The 17,888-nt window shown below is 38.5% G+C and overlaps 2 protein-coding genes and 1 long non-coding RNA gene across 9 annotated transcripts in view; 2 read left to right on the top strand and 1 right to left on the bottom strand.

Annotated features, from left to right (window-relative positions):
* Positions 1-8,462, top strand: part of ECM2 (extracellular matrix protein 2) — a 39,556-nt gene extending 31,094 nt beyond the window's left edge. For all 4 annotated transcript variants that reach the window (XM_073352351.1, XM_073352349.1, XM_073352352.1 and 1 more), the window contains 4 exons: positions 1,300-1,457; positions 2,163-2,302; positions 5,241-5,567; positions 6,637-8,462. In XM_073352351.1, the coding sequence (XP_073208452.1) occupies positions 1,300-1,457; positions 2,163-2,302; positions 5,241-5,567; positions 6,637-6,853 (842 nt within the window). In that variant the 3' untranslated portion in view covers positions 6,854-8,462. The remainder of the gene's footprint in view (positions 1-1,299; positions 1,458-2,162; positions 2,303-5,240; positions 5,568-6,636) is intronic.
* The window catches only part of CENPP (centromere protein P), a 318,797-nt gene that overhangs the window by 117,348 nt on the left and 183,561 nt on the right, over positions 1-17,888 (bottom strand). The gene's annotated exons all lie outside the window — the stretch shown is intronic.
* LOC140914473 (uncharacterized) lies at positions 10,842-13,707 on the top strand. Of its 2 annotated transcripts, none has more exons than XR_012159869.1 (2): positions 10,842-12,168; positions 13,153-13,707. It is a non-coding gene; the product is annotated as an uncharacterized lncRNA (long non-coding RNA). The 2 variants fall into 2 exon arrangements; XR_012159870.1 differs by having other exon boundaries at positions 13,150-13,707.

The raw sequence follows: 17,888 nt of genomic DNA, 5'->3' as shown, positions 1-17,888 counted from the left end.
ATGAGTAAAGTTAAGCACATGCACACATCTTTGCCAGTCAGAATCTAAATGTATTTTTGTTGGTCATTGCCAATCAAGGCAGCATACTACTGCAAGATTCAAGGATCTTCTGTTTCTAGAGGAGGCAGAGACGTGCTAAATAACAGAAACGTAATCATTAGATTGATAAATAGATCTGTTTTTCCAGATGTCTGTATGGCAACAAAGACGACCTGCATGAAACTTGAGTTTTTAAAATCTGAATTCTCTTGTAATTCTGAGGAATGTCAGTGTTTTTCCCAGCAAAGTCTGTGCTAATGCTCAAGTGCCCTAGGGAAACTGGACTGTGCACTGCACAGGGAGTATGTACCCTATATCCCAATGTTACTGAATTATGTACAGCAGAACCAGTACGGATATTTTTATACTCATGGGACAGGGAACAGGTTTTGACCTCTGTGCATCAAGAAAGCTTAGATGAAATTATTCAACATTTTTGTTTATGAACTTCAATATTTTGTAATTGAGAATGAAGAACTTTTTGTCATGAAATGATCATTTTTGTTTACATATAGTTGCCAACATTTAGTTCTTCTGGAATATATCTGGAAGATCAAGTCTACAATATCCATTCCCTAGGAAGGGGGATACAGGATACTCCATGCAGAGTTCTCAACACATAGTAGTACACTGAGGTGGGGCAAGGACCTGTGAACCTTCAAAGGGTGCAAGTAACATGACCACTAAACAAATGAATAACTGGAGTGCTGTGGGAGAATCCTACAGATCTTAGGGCATCTGTGCTGAAGGTTAGCACCAATATATTGCTCCATGCACCCTCCTGAGGTCTTGAATTACTAAGGACCTTCTGCTGCCATTAGCTCCCTACACCTGCTTATTTTCCCATTCTGAAAGTACAATATTAAAATAACAATAATCATATGATGGAAATTGCATGTCTCTCTTGGAGGATAATAACAAAGTTATATAATGTGCTGTAAACAAACTTTGTATTCTCAATACATTTCAGTTGCATTTTTCATAATTTAACTATTTACAGTATAGTTTTTGAACATGGTACAGTAATTGGCTGAAATTTTTTCAAATGATTGAAAATAAAAATAATTTTACAACCTATAAATGGGAGTATAAAATTGTTTTCTGTGCTAAGACCCATTCAGGCAAATGTTATATTTTCCCATTTTTTGAATGGATTTTAGTAATGTTAAAAATTGTTACAACTCATCTCATGTTTTAATAGGGTACAAGATTCTATATTACTTTATTGAAATTAATTAACAATTATTTTGTTTTCTACAGAATTAAAGAACTTGGTGACCCTAGAATTAGAAGGCAATAAACTTAGTGAAGCAAATGTCAGTCCTTTAGCTCTCCGTCCTTTGAAAAGCCTGTCTTATTTGCGCCTTGGAAGAAATAAATTTAGAACTGTCCCACAAGGTCTTCCCACATCTATTGAGGTAAAAATCTTTATTTTTCCAGATGTGTTCCTGTTCTTCTTTTGTATGTACTCCTCTACCACTGTACAGCACAGATGATATTGTTATATCTTAATAATTTGTTTCAAGACATATTGTCATTGGTTGCAAAGTCACTATTGCCAGAAATTTACTTATTTACTCATATTATACAAACTCCATCACAAATAGCATCCATCTAAATCTCTGGGCACTGGAAATCCTGTGTTTTGACCAACTCTGTTCACATACCTCAACTAGTACCTCATTCTTATTGCAAGTTTGTCATGCCTTTCCTATACTAAATAAGCATTTTTATTTTCTCTTGGCAAATTTGTGTCCAGAAAATATGAATTATGTTACAACAGTCTTAGCATTCAATACACCCACACACTCATTGTGCAACTGCAAGCAAGATGCAAAGGTGTTTTAAAAATAATGATTTTATTAATCTGTCTTTCAAAGTAATATATGTTTCCACAAATGAAAAGTATATTAATTTTGAAATATGTTTTTTCCAAAATCAAGTCATGCAATTACTACTACTGAGTTTATTATGCAGATGTGTTCAGGTAATTATTTTGATATCTGGAAAACAGTGGTTTTAGCATGAGAGCCCAATGACACTTAAAAATTAACTTTTTAAATCACAACAGGAAAAAATGTAAATATTGTTTTTCAAATTTTCTTTTTCAAATGTACTTGTAGGAACTATATCTGGAAAATAACCAAATAGAAGAAATTTCAGAAATTTGCTTTAACCATACCAGCAATATTAATATAATTGTGCTGAAACACAACAAATTAGAAGAAAATAGGATAGCGCCTTTGGCTTGGATTAATCAAGAGTAAGTACCAATTTAAGATTTAATTGTTTTGTTATCCAGTACTACTAGAAAACCCTACTGTGAAAGTAATATTTGTACCGTGTAACGAGGCTCCTCCTATCCCCACAAAAATATATATATATATAAGCTCTGTTTTAAAAATCTATGGATACCATGATAATATCACCCTTACATTAACAAATTCAATTACCTTTCTATCCACATTATAATTTATCACAATCTAAGTAATATATAATATAACTTTTAAAATAACATTGTGATATCATGGGTCAGTTCCACTCAGAAACCAAGAGAACATTTAATTAAATCTCAAGTAAGGTGGATTGATTTAAATCAAAGCTATTTAAATCACCAATTTTAATCATGATGTAAATCAGCAATCTGCAGCATTCTGGACTCTTTGGTTTTTACTAATCTTATTTGAATCATGTTTTGCATTTGTACTTTTTAGGGTTTTTTTTTTTTTTAAAGAAAGATGGATTCTCATTGATTGGTAACCATTAATATATGTTGATTTGCAACTAAATATACACTTTACACTAAATTAAGTGCTTTTTCGGGGCTCAGCAGGAGGATACACTATATCTACACACTTTTATATAGGATTACCTTATATTTAATCAGATTCTTAATTTTAATATTTTTCATTATGCTAGAAAATGGCAAATAATGCATTTCTTATTTAATAGACTGTGATTAATTTTTTAAATTGTAGTTTGTGTCAATTTCTGTTTGGATAGAAGTTAAAATTCAATTAAAATGCAAAAATAGCATTTTACTTTCCTTAATTAAATAAAACTATCTTAAAAGTGAAGAATACATAAGACAAAAACATTTACCAAAACTTTTTTTTATAGTATTTAAAACTAACTGATTTATTAAACAAAGCAAATGTTATGTGTAGATAATTAAATGAACTGATTGTTTCTGGTCACCATGTCCTTCAAGATTTTAGAACTAGTAGATCTCATCCTCTCACATCTAGTGAGACTGGAAGAGAAAACTAGTAGATCTCATCCTCTCACATTCATAGACTGGAAGAGAAAACAATCTTTCCTGCTTTTTTAATTGCCAATTGGCTTCTTAACTTTGAATGAATTAGTCATTGAACTGAATTAGTTGAAGAAACTGAAATGAAGAAAATATTCTCTCTCCACCTGCTGAAGAGGCTACTGCTGTCAGAAGCTGTTAAAAAATAGAATACCAATTGAAATGTATTAAATATTTTTGGATGTTTTCTACATTTTCAAATATATTTATTTCAATTACGACACAGAATACAAAGTGTACAGTGCTCACTTTATATTTATTTTTGATTACAAATATTTGCACTGTAAAAAAACAAAAGAAATAGTATTTTTCAATTCACCTAATACAAGTACTGTAGTGTACTCTCTTTATCATGAAAGTTGAACTTACAAATGTAGAATTATGTACAAAAAAACTCCATTCAAAAAAACCCAAACAATGTCAAACTTTAGAGCCTAAAAGTCCACTCAATCCTACTTCAGCCAATCGCTCAGACAAACAAGTTTGGTTAAAATTTGCAGGCAATAATGCTGCCCCTTCTTGTTTACAATGTCACCTGAAAGTGAGAACAGGCTTCACATGGCACTTTTGTAGCCGGCGTTGCAAGGTATTTACGTGTCAGATATGCTAAACATTCAGATGCCCCTTCATTCTTCGGCCACCATTCAAGAGGACATACTTCCATGCTGGTTTTCTATTATTGTTTACCAGTGTGATTAATCGTGATTACTTTTTTTAAGATTAATTTTTTTAATCAATTGACAGCCCTGGCATTAACATAAGTTGTCAATTTCAAATTTAATTTTCAGTAGATTTATTTTTAAAAAATAAACCTGTACTTAATGTGAATAAAAAAATCCAATATTTTTTTATCTACCCTGATCTCAAGGCTAAATATTATGTTTTGTTCAGAGTCAAAATTAATACCAATAATAAAAAAGAAACAGTGTATTACAAAGAAATACTGTACATCTCATATCTTCCTAGCCAAATTCCTTATTAGCTAAATAATCACAGGTGTTGATCACATCAGTCAATCCACATTAAAAATGGTGATTAAAATAGAACTTTTCCTCTCCTCATCTCTGACAATAAAGTTCTGTCTGAAGCTGGGTTGCTATTTTCTGCTCACCTGCATCCCCTACCTTACCTTTAAAAAGAAACAGAAATCACAAGAAGTAGTAAGAGTTAACAGACAGGGTCATGACAATACATGAAAGATATACAGTAACTGGGTGATATTACTTTTTGAAGAAAAGATGCTTATCTTTAGGTACTTAGGTCTGATCCTGCAGCACTTAGTCATATAAGCAGTCCCACTGAAGACAAATTTAAAATCAAACTTTATCTCAGTGTCAATGGGACACTGAATTAAGTGAAGCAAATGGGACTACTCACGTGTGTAAGGGTTGTTGGATCAGGCCCATTTTAGTGCCACCTTGGCCAATGAGTATTAGTCATAAAAAATGCAAACCATCTAGATAAGAGCTATGGGAAAAGAGCTGTTAACAGTAAAGAAAAAATGGTGTTCTCTAGCATACTAGTCTATTGCAAATCTGAGATGCTTATCAAGCACAAATTAGTCCCTGGGGTTTCCTATCTCTGTACTCATATTACTAGATTTTTCCCCCTCTCAACAAAAGTGTAAGAATAGCTCTTGAATGAGACGTTATGACTTACATTTTTGCTACTCTGATCTTTTTTCCTGAAATAATGATGTCTCTGCCCACACACCATAAAATGAATCTCTTTCTATTAACAGAAACCTCTCTCACAGAAAAAATATTTTCCCATACTTAAGCATCTGGACTTCTTGCCACCAACTGAATGTTATTTTGTATGGAGTCCAATGTAAACTATATAGTATACTGTATTATTTACATGTCCCTTTTTGTTTCCTTTAATGCAGGAATTTGGAATCTATTGATCTTTCTTACAATAAGTTATATCACGTTCCCTCCTATCTGCCAAAATCTTTACTGCATCTCGTACTTATAGGAAACCAGATTGAGAGAATACCAGGATATGTGTTTGGTCACATGAAGCCAGGGCTGGAATATCTCTACCTTTCTTTTAACAAACTTAACAATGATGGAATAGATCCAGTGTCATTCTATGGAGCTTATCTGTCTTTGAGAGAGTTATTTTTGGATCACAATGAATTGAAGTTTGTACCATTTGGAATCACAGAAATGAAGGCATTAAGCTTTCTGAGGCTGAACAACAACAAAATACGGTATTTACCAATTCTGCTGTGTTAACTGAGAATATAAAAAGGGATTTTAAAATATATTAACTTCCTACTCTACATTTTCCATAAACCATACATTTTAAATATTGTTAGAAGGGACTGAATCCTGAATTCCCTATTGCAATATTTTCCAAAACCATATACAAAAAAGAAGTGTGGTTTAAATCTCTCAATACTGTTTTTAAAAAGTGTACAACTCTGAGGTATCAGTATTCTCCAAGTATTCAACTTGTTAAAGATTTGGGGTCAAATCCCCAGCTACAGCTGTGCTCTGCTTGCCACAGCAGAGGAAAGTGGGGGAAAAGGTGGCTTTAAGTCACCTTTCTGCTTTTCTGATACTAAGGCTGACCGGAGGCCCAAACTAGCTGCCGACATAACTTGTAGCAGTCTAAAGGCTGGTCTAATTTATGCTGTGTGGAGCAGACTCCTGCTCATGCAATCAAGGATTACCAGAGTGCAGCACTTTCTAGAAACATCTCCTCCAGCCCTGTTACACTCCCTATGCAGCAGGGAAGCAGGTGATCTCAAAGTGGCTACACCAACTTTCTGTCAACTTTGCCAGGGGAATCCTCAAGTGCTCCTTTAGGGCACTTTTTCAGCTGGTTTGCATTGCCTGAACAGCACAAAGCAGCTTCATGGGCCAAGAATCTTGTTCATGTTGTCAAGACAAGAATTTATCTAATAACTAATGTATTCCAAGAATTTCTTAATAAAAGGTAAGTAATTATATTAAGTAACAATGCAAAAAGAAACATTCACACTGTGTTACAAAGTATCATTTGTGACAAACTCATTTTTTAAATATATCAATTATGTCTACTTGAACCTTCAATTAGCATATATCTATTAATACGGACAGTAAGTACAGTATAGAACTAAAAATAAAAATAACTACTTTGGGGGTAATTTATAACTATTTTTCATTGCTGATCAAGTCCAAACCTTTTTAAAAAAAACCTTCTTAGTCAGTATCTCTAAAATGAACAACTTGTATGGAATGTGCTTACTAGTACACTTTAGTAACTAAGCCAAAATTTATCTTATGATTTCACAGGACAGTCCCTCCAGAACGCATCTGTAGATCTGTTGTCGATGATGACAATGTTGATGCCGACAGTAATGATGATGAGGAGGAGGAGGTTGAAGATTCACATTTGGAACATCTTCATCTTGAAAACAATTTTATCAATACAAGAGAGCTGTCACCATATGCATTTTCATGCATAAGATCCTACTCCAGTGTTGTTCTGAAACCACAGAAGATCAAATAACAAACACCATATATTTTAATTGCAAAACCCATTTTCTTACCTGAGGTGACATTATTTATTTTCCATCTGATACACAGATCAGCTGATCTCCTAGTTAAAAGATGTCTCAGCACTATTCATACACTATTATTTTCCTAACAGTGTCAGTTGATATATCACCTAAAGACTGTTTGATTTGTTTAGTTTACACTGTTAAATATACATACCCACATACGCACGCAAAAATATGCAATTTAATAAGGGACTTTTGCAAGTTCTATTAACAGCATGTCGACTTGAAAAAGAGACTAAGTGGAGATATGATAAAGGTCTATAAAATCATGATTGGTATGGAGAAAGTACGTAAGGAAGTATCATTTACTCTTTCAGAACACAAGAACTAGAAGTCACCAAATGAAATTAATAGGTAGCAGGTTTAAAACAAACAAAAGGAAGTATTTCTTCACACAATGCACAGTCAACCTGTGGAACTCCTTGCTAGTGCATGTTGAGAAGGCCAAGACATTAACATCGTTCAAAAAAAGAACTAGATAAATTCATGAAGGATAGGTCTATCAATTGCTATTAGCCAGGATGAGCAGGGATGGTGTCCCTAGCCTCTGTTAGCCAGAAGATAGGAATGGGTGATAGTGTATGGATCACTTGATGATTACCTGTTCTGTTCATTGCCTCTGAAGAACCTGGCTTTGGCAATTGTTGGTAGACAGGATACTGGGCTAAATGGATATTTGGTCTGACCCAGTATGGCCATTTTTATGATGGCAGTAGGGAATGATGATAAAAGACTGACACCTTTTATTTTTCAGATAATTATTTTCAATAATATATTGGCCTGCTCCTCTGAGGGACACTTTAAGAAACTGCCACTCTGTTTTACCAGACATACTGCTGCTGATCCTGAATGATCTTTTCTTTTTCTGAATGGACGAAAGAAGATGGAACAGGTTAATTCAAGGGTTGCCCTTTAAAAAAGGCCTCTGAGTTGTAGTAGGCAGCACACAAAAGAGTCTGAAGTCACACATGTACATCCAGATTTTTACCCCTTCCTCTGAAGTTGAAATTATTCTGCAGTCGGATCTGGTGATGCAGATGAACATATGGATATTATTTCCCACTTTTACTATGCAAATTCACTACGTAAATTAATGTACACAAATATAGGATTCATACATAAACAGATAGCCAAGGACCAAGAGTTTTTTTGTTTTTAAACTTAATATTAATCGCTATTATATACAGAATATAGAGTGCACATACACAAGGCAGATTACTCTGTTTTCTCTAAAATGAAACAACCACTAATCTATAGACTCTATAGAGGATAGAATCCTGTTAATTTACTTTTAATTTTTCTCTTATAACGTTAGATGACTATACATGAGACACAATTATATTCTGCCTGAATGCAAACCAAATAATGTATAACACATTGCTTGTAAAAATTGGCGTGGTATGTGGCCTTTTTGTAAAAACAACTGCTTTGGTTGTTTTGCTTGGTTAAGTATGGTCATACAGGTATGACATACAGATTAACTTTTTTGATACAATGTTCTACTTTTCACAGCTTTATTTAATAATTAAAATATTTTTGCATTTCTACGCATTGAAACCTTTAGGTTTCTCAGTAGTATCTAATACTTTTTGTCCACAGAACATCGTGTAAGTGACAAACTACATTTTCAGAGATTTTTTTTTAATTTAAATTTTTTTCAGAGGATGACTATATCATACTGTTAAAAAGATCTAGACTTAAGAGGAAAGTATATTAAAAAAAATTAAAAACCAAAACACTGCTATTCAACTTTTAAAAGGAAAAGAACACTGAAATTGTTTTTCAGAACTGTTGAGAAGTTCTCGCTAAAAATGCAGCTGTAAAAAACATTCAGCATACAAATCTACCCACAGGAGAAGTTCCAGAAACACAAGTCTTTTTATTACAGAGCTTTGTGTATTGTTAAAATAATTGTAAGCAAATGAGTGCATGGAAAATCTCATTTAATAGATTGGGGCCAGAAACAGGAATTTTAAAGGTGTATAAATAAGAAAAGGTTTTTGAAATATTTGATCATTTTAGGTGGTAAAAAGTCCCTTACGTAAATTCATGCATTTTCTTACATACTGTGATAGGAGAGAAAGGGAGGAGTATTTTATATATTACATTTTCATAACTGGCTATTTTTCATATTCTAATTAAGCCGTTTAGGAAACATGTTCAAAAAGGGCAACTCCTTCTAATACAGAGACCAACTGTAGAAAGGGAATTGGTGGATATCACTAGAAATATAGTAATTTTTTTTTAAATAACATTTTCATAAAGGACTGTCATTAATGGCAAAAATTCCATTGACTTAAAGAGGAACAGAATTGGACTCTGAAGTATTAATGACTTACGACTGCTTCTCTGATGCCTCTAAATACTTCAATGTATATTGAGCATGGGCAAGTTTTGCTCTATATTACCCAACCAGCTATGTCGTTAGCGAAATTAAATAAGTGTATTCTTAGTTCTAACATCTAACTGTGGAATATGTCTGAGCAACATCATAACATCATAAAACAAGAGAAGAACTATACATATATTTTGCAGAAGGGAAAAAACTTCTCACATACAAGACGGGGGAGGAGGAGCGGGGGTATGTGAACACTGCTTCAGCTGCTCCCGGTTGAGAACACTTCCTCCTTGACCCCAGGGGAAAAAATTATTTCTCCCAGACAGCCCAAAGCTCCACTCTAGCTAGTGGGGTGAGAGTTCTCTCAGATCCTCAGGAGTTCTTTGCATGATTTTGTAGATGCTGTCAGAAGTCATAGATAGTAGCACAAATGTTTTCAATCTTTTAGAAGTAGCAAGGCCATGCAGACATCTCAAGAACATCTCTGACATGGCTTACTTGTATCCAGGTACTCAAGGAACACCACACATTGTCAGCATCATGTCATGGAGGTTATTGCACACAGGGATAACTTTCAAAAACTTTATCACAATTACCCAATACCAATATCTTCAAAATGCCATTGCAATTCAGGAGGAAATGGCCAAAATTACAGTTCTGCATCTCAAATAATCATGTACACACTTTGCTGTCTTATTTTCAATGGCCAAAACATTACACAAGAAACTTAACAAATTCATTTGAATCATTCTTCGAATTCTCTAAATTTTAATTAATATGATTTGTGTTCCTGTGCCAGTTATAGGTCATTGATAATGAATGCTATTGAACGGTTTCACTTTTCATGCAAGCTAGGCAAAACTGTGCCTGAAAGGCCTGTAGCAGAGGATGGCACAGAGTACCACCACCCAAAAGGAAGCTCCTAGAGACACTGGATCAAATTTTCAAAAACATTTAAGTGTCTAAAGATGCAGATAGGCACCTACTGGGATTTTCAGAAGTGCCTAAGCAGGTGAGGCACCTACTTCCCATTGGTTTCAATGGGAGTCAGATACCAAACTTGCTTAGATGCTTTCCAAAATCCCACTAGATGCCTATCTGTCATTTATAGATATCTAAAAACCTTTGAAAATCTGGCTTGTTGTCCCTGCTTGAGAAACAATGCCTCTTGGACAACAGGGGGAATCAGCCACTTTACAGGGTGCAGCATATCATTTATGTTATGCGGGCAGTGCTCTGCTAGCCAGTGTTATTAACAGTTGGGCATTGAGTCATGGAGGCCTCAGGTAAAATCCTGGCCCTTCTGAAGTCTGTAGCAGGGCTGAACCAGGCAATGTGTCTCTTTGCTGCTGCTGGGCTGGGTCTGGGCAGCGTGTCTTCTCACTTCTGCTGGGCTGGGCCTGGGCTGCGAGTCTCCCTATTGTCAGTTGCAGTGATCTATCAGAAGTGAAGGGGTGGGACCATCATTCTCCCTGGCTGGTGTAACAGCAGGGCCAACAGAAAAAAGTCAAGAAAGCCAGAACTCAGGCTGCAGCTCCCAACCTGAGACTGTGGGTTCTGGGGCCAACCAGAATCAGGGACAGTTGAGAGGGATGTGATTGTTTCAAAAACTATTTTGAAAAAATACTTGCAGATAAAGGTATTTAAAGCATAAGTAACTTTTTAAAAATGTGCTTAAATACAAGTACAACATGTTCAAAGTAACTGTGCACAAGTACATATGGCACTTCAAAATACTTATATATGTAAATACAATGTACAAAATGTACTTAAATACATGGGGACATGTGGCAAAACCCCCACTGACTTTATTGGGGTGTAGATTTCATCCCTCATCCTTGAAAGCTAAGGACTGTGTATATACCTGGTCCCTGCACGTGACTAAGGCCATGTCTACACTAGCGAGCTTACAGCAGCACAGCTGTACTGCTGTAAGATAGCTCGTGCAGCTGCTCTATGCTGACAGGAGGAGCTCTCCTGTCCACTTATTAAACCACCTCTAAAGAGCAGCAGTAGCTATGTTGGCAGGAGAAGCTCTGTCAGTGTAACTTATGTCTCAAAGGCCTCGTCTACACTACGAGTTTATGTCGGATTTAGCAGCATTAAATCCGAATTAACCCTGCACCCGTCCACATAACGAAGCCATTTTTTCGGCATAAAGGGCTCTTAAAACCAATTTCTGTACTCCTCCCCAACAAGGGGATTAGCGCTGAAATCGCCATCGCCATTTCGAATTAGGGTTAGTTTGGACGCAATTCGAAGGTATTGGCCTCTGGGAGCTATCCCACAGTGCACCATTGTGACTGCTCTGGACAGCACTCTGAAATTGGATGCACTGGTCAGGCCTACAGGAAAAGCCCCAGGAACTTTTGAATCTCATTTCCTGTTTGGCCAGGCGAGCACATCAGCACAGGTGACCATGCAGTCCCAGAATCGAAAAAGAGCTCCAGCATGGACCGAACGGGAGGTATGGGATGGGGAGAGGAATCCGTGCTAACAGAACTATGTTCCAAAAGACGAAATGCCAAAACATTTCAAAAAATCTCAGAGGCCATGAGGGACAGAGGCTACATCAGGGACCCAACACAGTGCCGCGTGAAACTTAAGGAGCTCAGACAAGCGTACCAGAAAACCAAAGAATCAAACGGATGCTCCGGGACAGAGCCCCAGACATGCCGCGTCTATGCTGAGCTGCATGAAATCCTAGGGGGGACTGCCACCACTACCCCACCCCTGTCCGTGGACTCCGAGCATGGGATACTCTCCCCCATGCCTGAGGATTTTGCAGATGGGGAAGATGAGGAGGACGAGGAGCTTGGGGAGAGCACACAGCACACCGTTTTCCCCAACAGCCAGGATCTTTTTATCACCCTGACTGAAATACCCTCCCAACCCAACCCAACGAAGCTGGAGAAGGGACCTCTGGTGAGTGTATCTTTTTAAATATAATACACATTATAAAAGCAAGTATTTTTTAATGCTTAAGTAGCCCTGAAGACTTGGGATGCATTCATGGCCAGTACAGCTACTGGAAAAGTCTGTTAACGTGTCTGGGGATGGAGTGGAAATCTTCCAGGGACATCTCCATGAAGCTCTCCTGGAGGTACTCTAAAAGCCTTTGCAGAAAGTTTCTGGGGAGAGCAGCCTTATTCTGTCCTCCATGGGAGGACACTTTACCACACCATGCTAATGGCAAGTAATCTGGTATCATTGCATGACAAAGCCTGGCAGCGTATGGTCCCGGTGTTTGCTGGCATTCAAGCAACATCCGTTCTCTCTCTCTCTGTGTTATCCTCGGGAGAGTGATATGGTTCATGGTAACCTGGTTGAAATAGGGGAATTTGGTTAAGGGGACATTCAGAGGTGCCCGTTCCTACTGAGATGTTTGCCTGTGGCTGAAAAGAAATCCTCCCCGCAGTTAGCCACGCGTGGGAGGGGGGGCCACTGGCGCTGAGCTGTTCGCATTTGGCTAGAGGGATCTTCCCTGATACCAGCCAGGCAGTGGGGGGAGGGCAAAAACGATCATCCCAGAGAATTGGATGGGGGGAGGGGATTAGTTTGGTTTCTGCTGCTGCACGTTAACGGGAAAACTGCAGCAGTAAATGGCCAACTCAATGGGCTTTGCTTGGTATGGGAAAGGAGAGGGCTGCTGTTATGAAGGTTCCAGAAGCCGAAAGACTATGGCTTACCATGGCCGCCTGCAAGCCGAATTCTGTTGCCTGGCCCTGCATTGTGTGATCTCTAACACCAAAGCCGCAGGCACTCAATATAAGATGCAAAATGCGACCTTGTACCAAAATCTCATATGCTATGTAATGTGAATAGCATTGTTCACCATGAAAGAGTATAGCCATTTTTCTGTAAAATGTATCTTTTTAAATACTTCACTCCCTTTTTTTCCTCCAGCAGCTGCAAATGTTTCAAGCCTCCCTCCTCCATCCCAGAGGCTATCTCAGATAAGACGGCGAAAAAAACGCACGCGTGATGACATGTTCTCTGACCTCATGCAGTCGTCCGGCACTGACAGAGCTGTGTGGAGGGAAACAATAGCAGAATACAGGACGGTGACCGATGAACGTGAGGAAAGGTGGCAGCAGGAAGATCAGAGGAGGCATGAGGCAAGGCTGGAGCTACTGCGGGATCAAACGGACGTGCTCCGGCATCTGGTGGAGGTTTATGAACGGCAGCAGGATCACAGATTGCCGCTGCAGCCTCTGCTTAACCGCCCTCCCTTCTCCCCAAGTTCCATAGCCTCCTCACCCAAGAACAAGGGTGGGAGGCTCTGGGCACCCAACCACTCCACCCCAGTGGACAGCCCAAGCAACAGAAGGCTGGCATTCAACAAGTTTTAAAGTGGTCTTTTCCTTCCCTCCTACCCTCCCCCCACACCCCACCTGGGCTATCTTGTGAGTTATCTCCCTATTTTTATAATCAATTAATAAAGAATACATGTTTTTTAAACAATAGTGACTTTATTTCCTTTGCAAGCAAGCTGTGATCAAAGGCGGGAGGGCGGGTGGCTTACAGGGAATTAGAGTCAACCAAGGGGGTGGGTTTTCATCAAGGAGAAACAAACAGAAGTGTCACACAGTACCTGCCAGTCATGAAACTGGTTTTCAAAGCTTCTCTGATGCGCACCACTTCCTGCTGTGCTCTTCTAACTGTCCTGGTGTCTGGCTGCGCATATTCAGCAGCCAGACGATTTGCCTTAACCTCCCACCCCACCATAAACGTCTCCCCCTTACTCTCACAGAGATTGTGGAGCACACAACAAGCAGCAATAACAATGGGAATATTGGTTTCGCTGAGGTCTAAGCGAGTCAGTAAACTGCGCCAGCAACGCTTTAAACGTCCAAATGCACATTCTACCACCATTCTGCACTTGCTCAGCCTGTAGTTGAACAGCTCCTGACTACTGTCCAGGATGCCTGTGTATGGCTTCATGAGCCAGGGCATTAAGGGGTAGGCTGGGTCTCCAAGGATAACTATTGGCATTTCAACATCTCCAACAGTTATTTTCTGGTCTGGGAAGTAAATCCCCTCCTGTAGCCGTTTAAACAGACCAGAGTTCCTGAAGACGCGAGCGTCATGAACCTTTCCCGGCCATCCCATGTTGATGTTGGTGAAACGTCCCTTGTGATCCACCAGTGCTTGCAGCACCATTGAAAAGTACCCCTTGTGGTTTATAAAAAGAAAAGGAGTACTTGTGGCACCTTAGAGACTAACCAATTTATTTGAGCATAAGCTTTCGTGAGCTACAGCTCACTTCATCGGATGCATACTGTGGAAAGTACAGAAGATCTTTTTATACACACAAAGCATGAAAAAATGGGTGTTTACCACTACAAAAGGTTTTCTCTCCCCCATTTATGTACTCGCCGGCTTGGTGCTCCGGTGCCAAGATAGGGATATGGGTTCCATCTATGGCCCCACCACAGTTACAGAATCCCATTGCAGCAAAGCCATCCACTATGACCTGCACATTTCCCAGAGTCACTATCTTTGATAGCAGCAGCTCAGTGATTGCATTGGCTACTTGCATCACAGCAACCCCCACTGTAGATTTGCCCACTCCAAATTGATTACCGACTGACTGGTAGCTGTCTGGCATTGCAAGCTTCCACAGGGCTATTGCCACTCGCTTCTCAACTGTGAGGGCTGCTCTCATCTTGGTATTCTTGCACTTCAGGGCAGGGAAAAGCACAAAATTCCATGAAAGTGCCCTTATGCATGTGAAAGTTTCGGAGCCACTGGGAATCATCCCGGACCCTCAACACTCTGCGGTCCCACCACTCTGTCCTTGTTTCCCAGGCCCAGAATCGGCGTTCCACGGCATGAGACTGCCCCATTAACACCATGATATCCAAATTGCGGGGGAACGTGGTTTTAGAGAAAAGTTTGTTCCTGTCCTCATCACCGAGGGGCATAAAGGGCAGAGCAGACCAAATTGCCACTCAGTTCCTTTGCCCATACAAAATCTATATGTTATAGGACTCCATTGCAGCAGGGAAGGAGGGTGGATTGTGCTCTATATCTGGACAACACATCTAAAAGAACCACATTTGTTGTAAGGTGAGTAAACATTTCTTCTGCTTCAAGTATTTGTCTGTATATATTCCATTCTTGGTGAAACATAAATAGTGATCTGATATAAGGAAGTGCGTGCTCTGAGAAAATTTACATAAAGATTGCAATGCAGCTCTGTCAAAAGAAGCACCAGACTTGGGCGCCTCTACCAAAGAGCAGGTTTCAGAGTAGCAGCCATGTTAGTCTGTATCCGCAAAAAGATGGGTAACACCCATTGTTTCATGTTCTCTGTGTGTATAAATCTCACCACTGTACTTTCCACTGAATGAATGCGATGAGGTGAGCTGTAGCTCACGAAAGCTTACGCTCAAATAAATTTGTTAGTCTCTAAGATGACACAAAGTACTCCTTTTCTTTCTACCAAAGAAGTGTCTCGTAAAAGCATGGACCAAACCTGATGTAGTTGCTCTCCATGTTTCTGAATATGTCTACCAGCAGCTGGAATGTGTGATTCCTAGCTCAGGTAAATGAACATGTGCTAGCTTTCCTCAAGCTAGTGCACTAAAAATAACAGTGTGGCCAGGGTGGCACAGGTAGTGGCTTAGGCTAGCCACCGGAGTATGTACTCAAAAGGGGTTGAACAGGATTGTACTTGGGTGGCTAGCCTGAGGTGCTGCCCATGGTGCCACAGCCATACTGTGTGCTAGCTTGAGCAAAGCTAACACGTGTATGTCTACCTGAGCTGGGACTCGTCTCCTAGCTTCTGTGCAGATGTACCCTGACACAGGTATGCCTCTCAAGGAAGCCACAGAAGCTGTCTGACCCCTAGTGGAGTGAATTATAATCAGCACTGGGGGAATCTAAAATGACTAGCTTGTAACCAGTTAGAAAGTCTCTGGCCCTTCAGTCTATCTGCATAGGCAGCAAACAGTCTCAGGGTGACTTGGTTCTATGTAGATAGAATGATAATGCCTTAAGGAGATTGAGTGTGTGTAGTCTGGCCTCTCCCTAATTGGAATGTGGTTTCAGGAAGAAAATTGGTAAATGGATCAAGTGAAAATCAGTTACTACCTTAGGTCAGAACTTGGGATGGGACAGAAGGGTAATCTTGTTCTTACAGAATACTGTATGAAGATTTATCTAGACTCAATCTCCTGTTTTGTTTTTGAGTGCAGTTATGTAACCAAAAAATCTGCATTTGTAAGTTACACTTTCATGATAAAGAGATTGCACTACAGTACTTGTATGAGGTGAATTGAAAAATGCTCTTTTATCATTTTTACAGTACATATATTTGTAATAAAAAAGAATAATATAAAGTGAGCACTGTGCACTTTGTATTCTGTGTTGTAATTGAAATCAATATTGAAAATTTCGAAAAACATCCAAAAATATTTAATAAATTTCAATTGGTATTCTAGTGTTATATTTTTTTAAATTGTGATTCTTTTTTTTTGAGTTAATCACGTGAGTTAACTGCGATTAATTGACAGCCCTAGGCAAAATATGAAATATCTGTTTGAAAATCAAACAAAACCAAGCACTGATAATACACTTACCGGTCAGACTCTTTCCCAAACATGTACATTCCCATTTCCTTTTGACGTGTGTTACACATTCTTGTGAGCATTCCTTATTAAGTAACATTATCCTTCTATTGCAGCTAGCTAACATTAAATCCAGTGCTCACTATCCCAAGAGTAAAAGTTGTGATTTTGTTTCCTTTGGCACCATCAAAACATTTTGAATGGGAAAAAAACCCAAAGGATGTGTGAAATAAGATCTCTCGTTCAATGAGGTCAACAACTTCTGCAAGGCTCAAACTATTATAAAATATACTGGACCAAAACTTCTGTCTAGAAATAGTGAGGACGTCAATCACAGAATTCTCATAACTGTAGTCAACAGATCTCCTTTTCCATCTAAGCAACAGGACACGGTATGTTAAAGTCTGATCAAAATGTATTTAGGTATATTAAACTTTTTATATGTTCTACACACACTAAATGAAGCTTTATTACATCATTCTAAGCACCAAACAGCTTGCAAATTTAAAATAGTAAGTATAGCTACAACCTTGTTTGGTTTTAAGAACCTATGTTTGGATTTCTTCTACAATTACCAAAGGTAAAATTCAAGGACAATATTCTCCCTACATTTATATTCAAACACGGAGTAATTTTATATAAATCCAAGATGAAGGCCCTCTTCACTACCTCCTTTCTTGATCACTGTGGACAACACCACCATCCTGTCTGTCACTCTGTAACCTAGGCATCTTGTTCAAATTGGACTTTTCTGTAAGTCCTCACATCCAGGCAATGTCTAAGTCTTACCTATTCTCTCTGCATAGCATCTCTAAGATATGGCCTTTCATATCCATCCACGCAGCTAAAATTCTCATCCAGGCTATCATTTCATGCCTCAATTACTGCAACATCCTTCTTTTTGGCTTGACAAATGCAATCTTGTCCCTCTCATACCCATTCAGAATGCTACGGCAAAGATAATTTTTTTAGCTCATCACTTTGACCACATCATCCCTCTCTTTGCATCCCTCTATTGGCTCCCCCTTATCTATCTCATTAATCATAAGCGGTTTTTATTCACTGTCAAGG

This window comes from Lepidochelys kempii, chromosome 7 (assembly GCF_965140265.1).
Source record: "Lepidochelys kempii isolate rLepKem1 chromosome 7, rLepKem1.hap2, whole genome shotgun sequence".
Lineage (NCBI taxonomy): Eukaryota > Metazoa > Chordata > Testudines > Cheloniidae > Lepidochelys > Lepidochelys kempii.
Note: the sequence above shows the minus strand (reverse complement) of the source record. Positions and strands in the feature narration are given on the sequence as shown.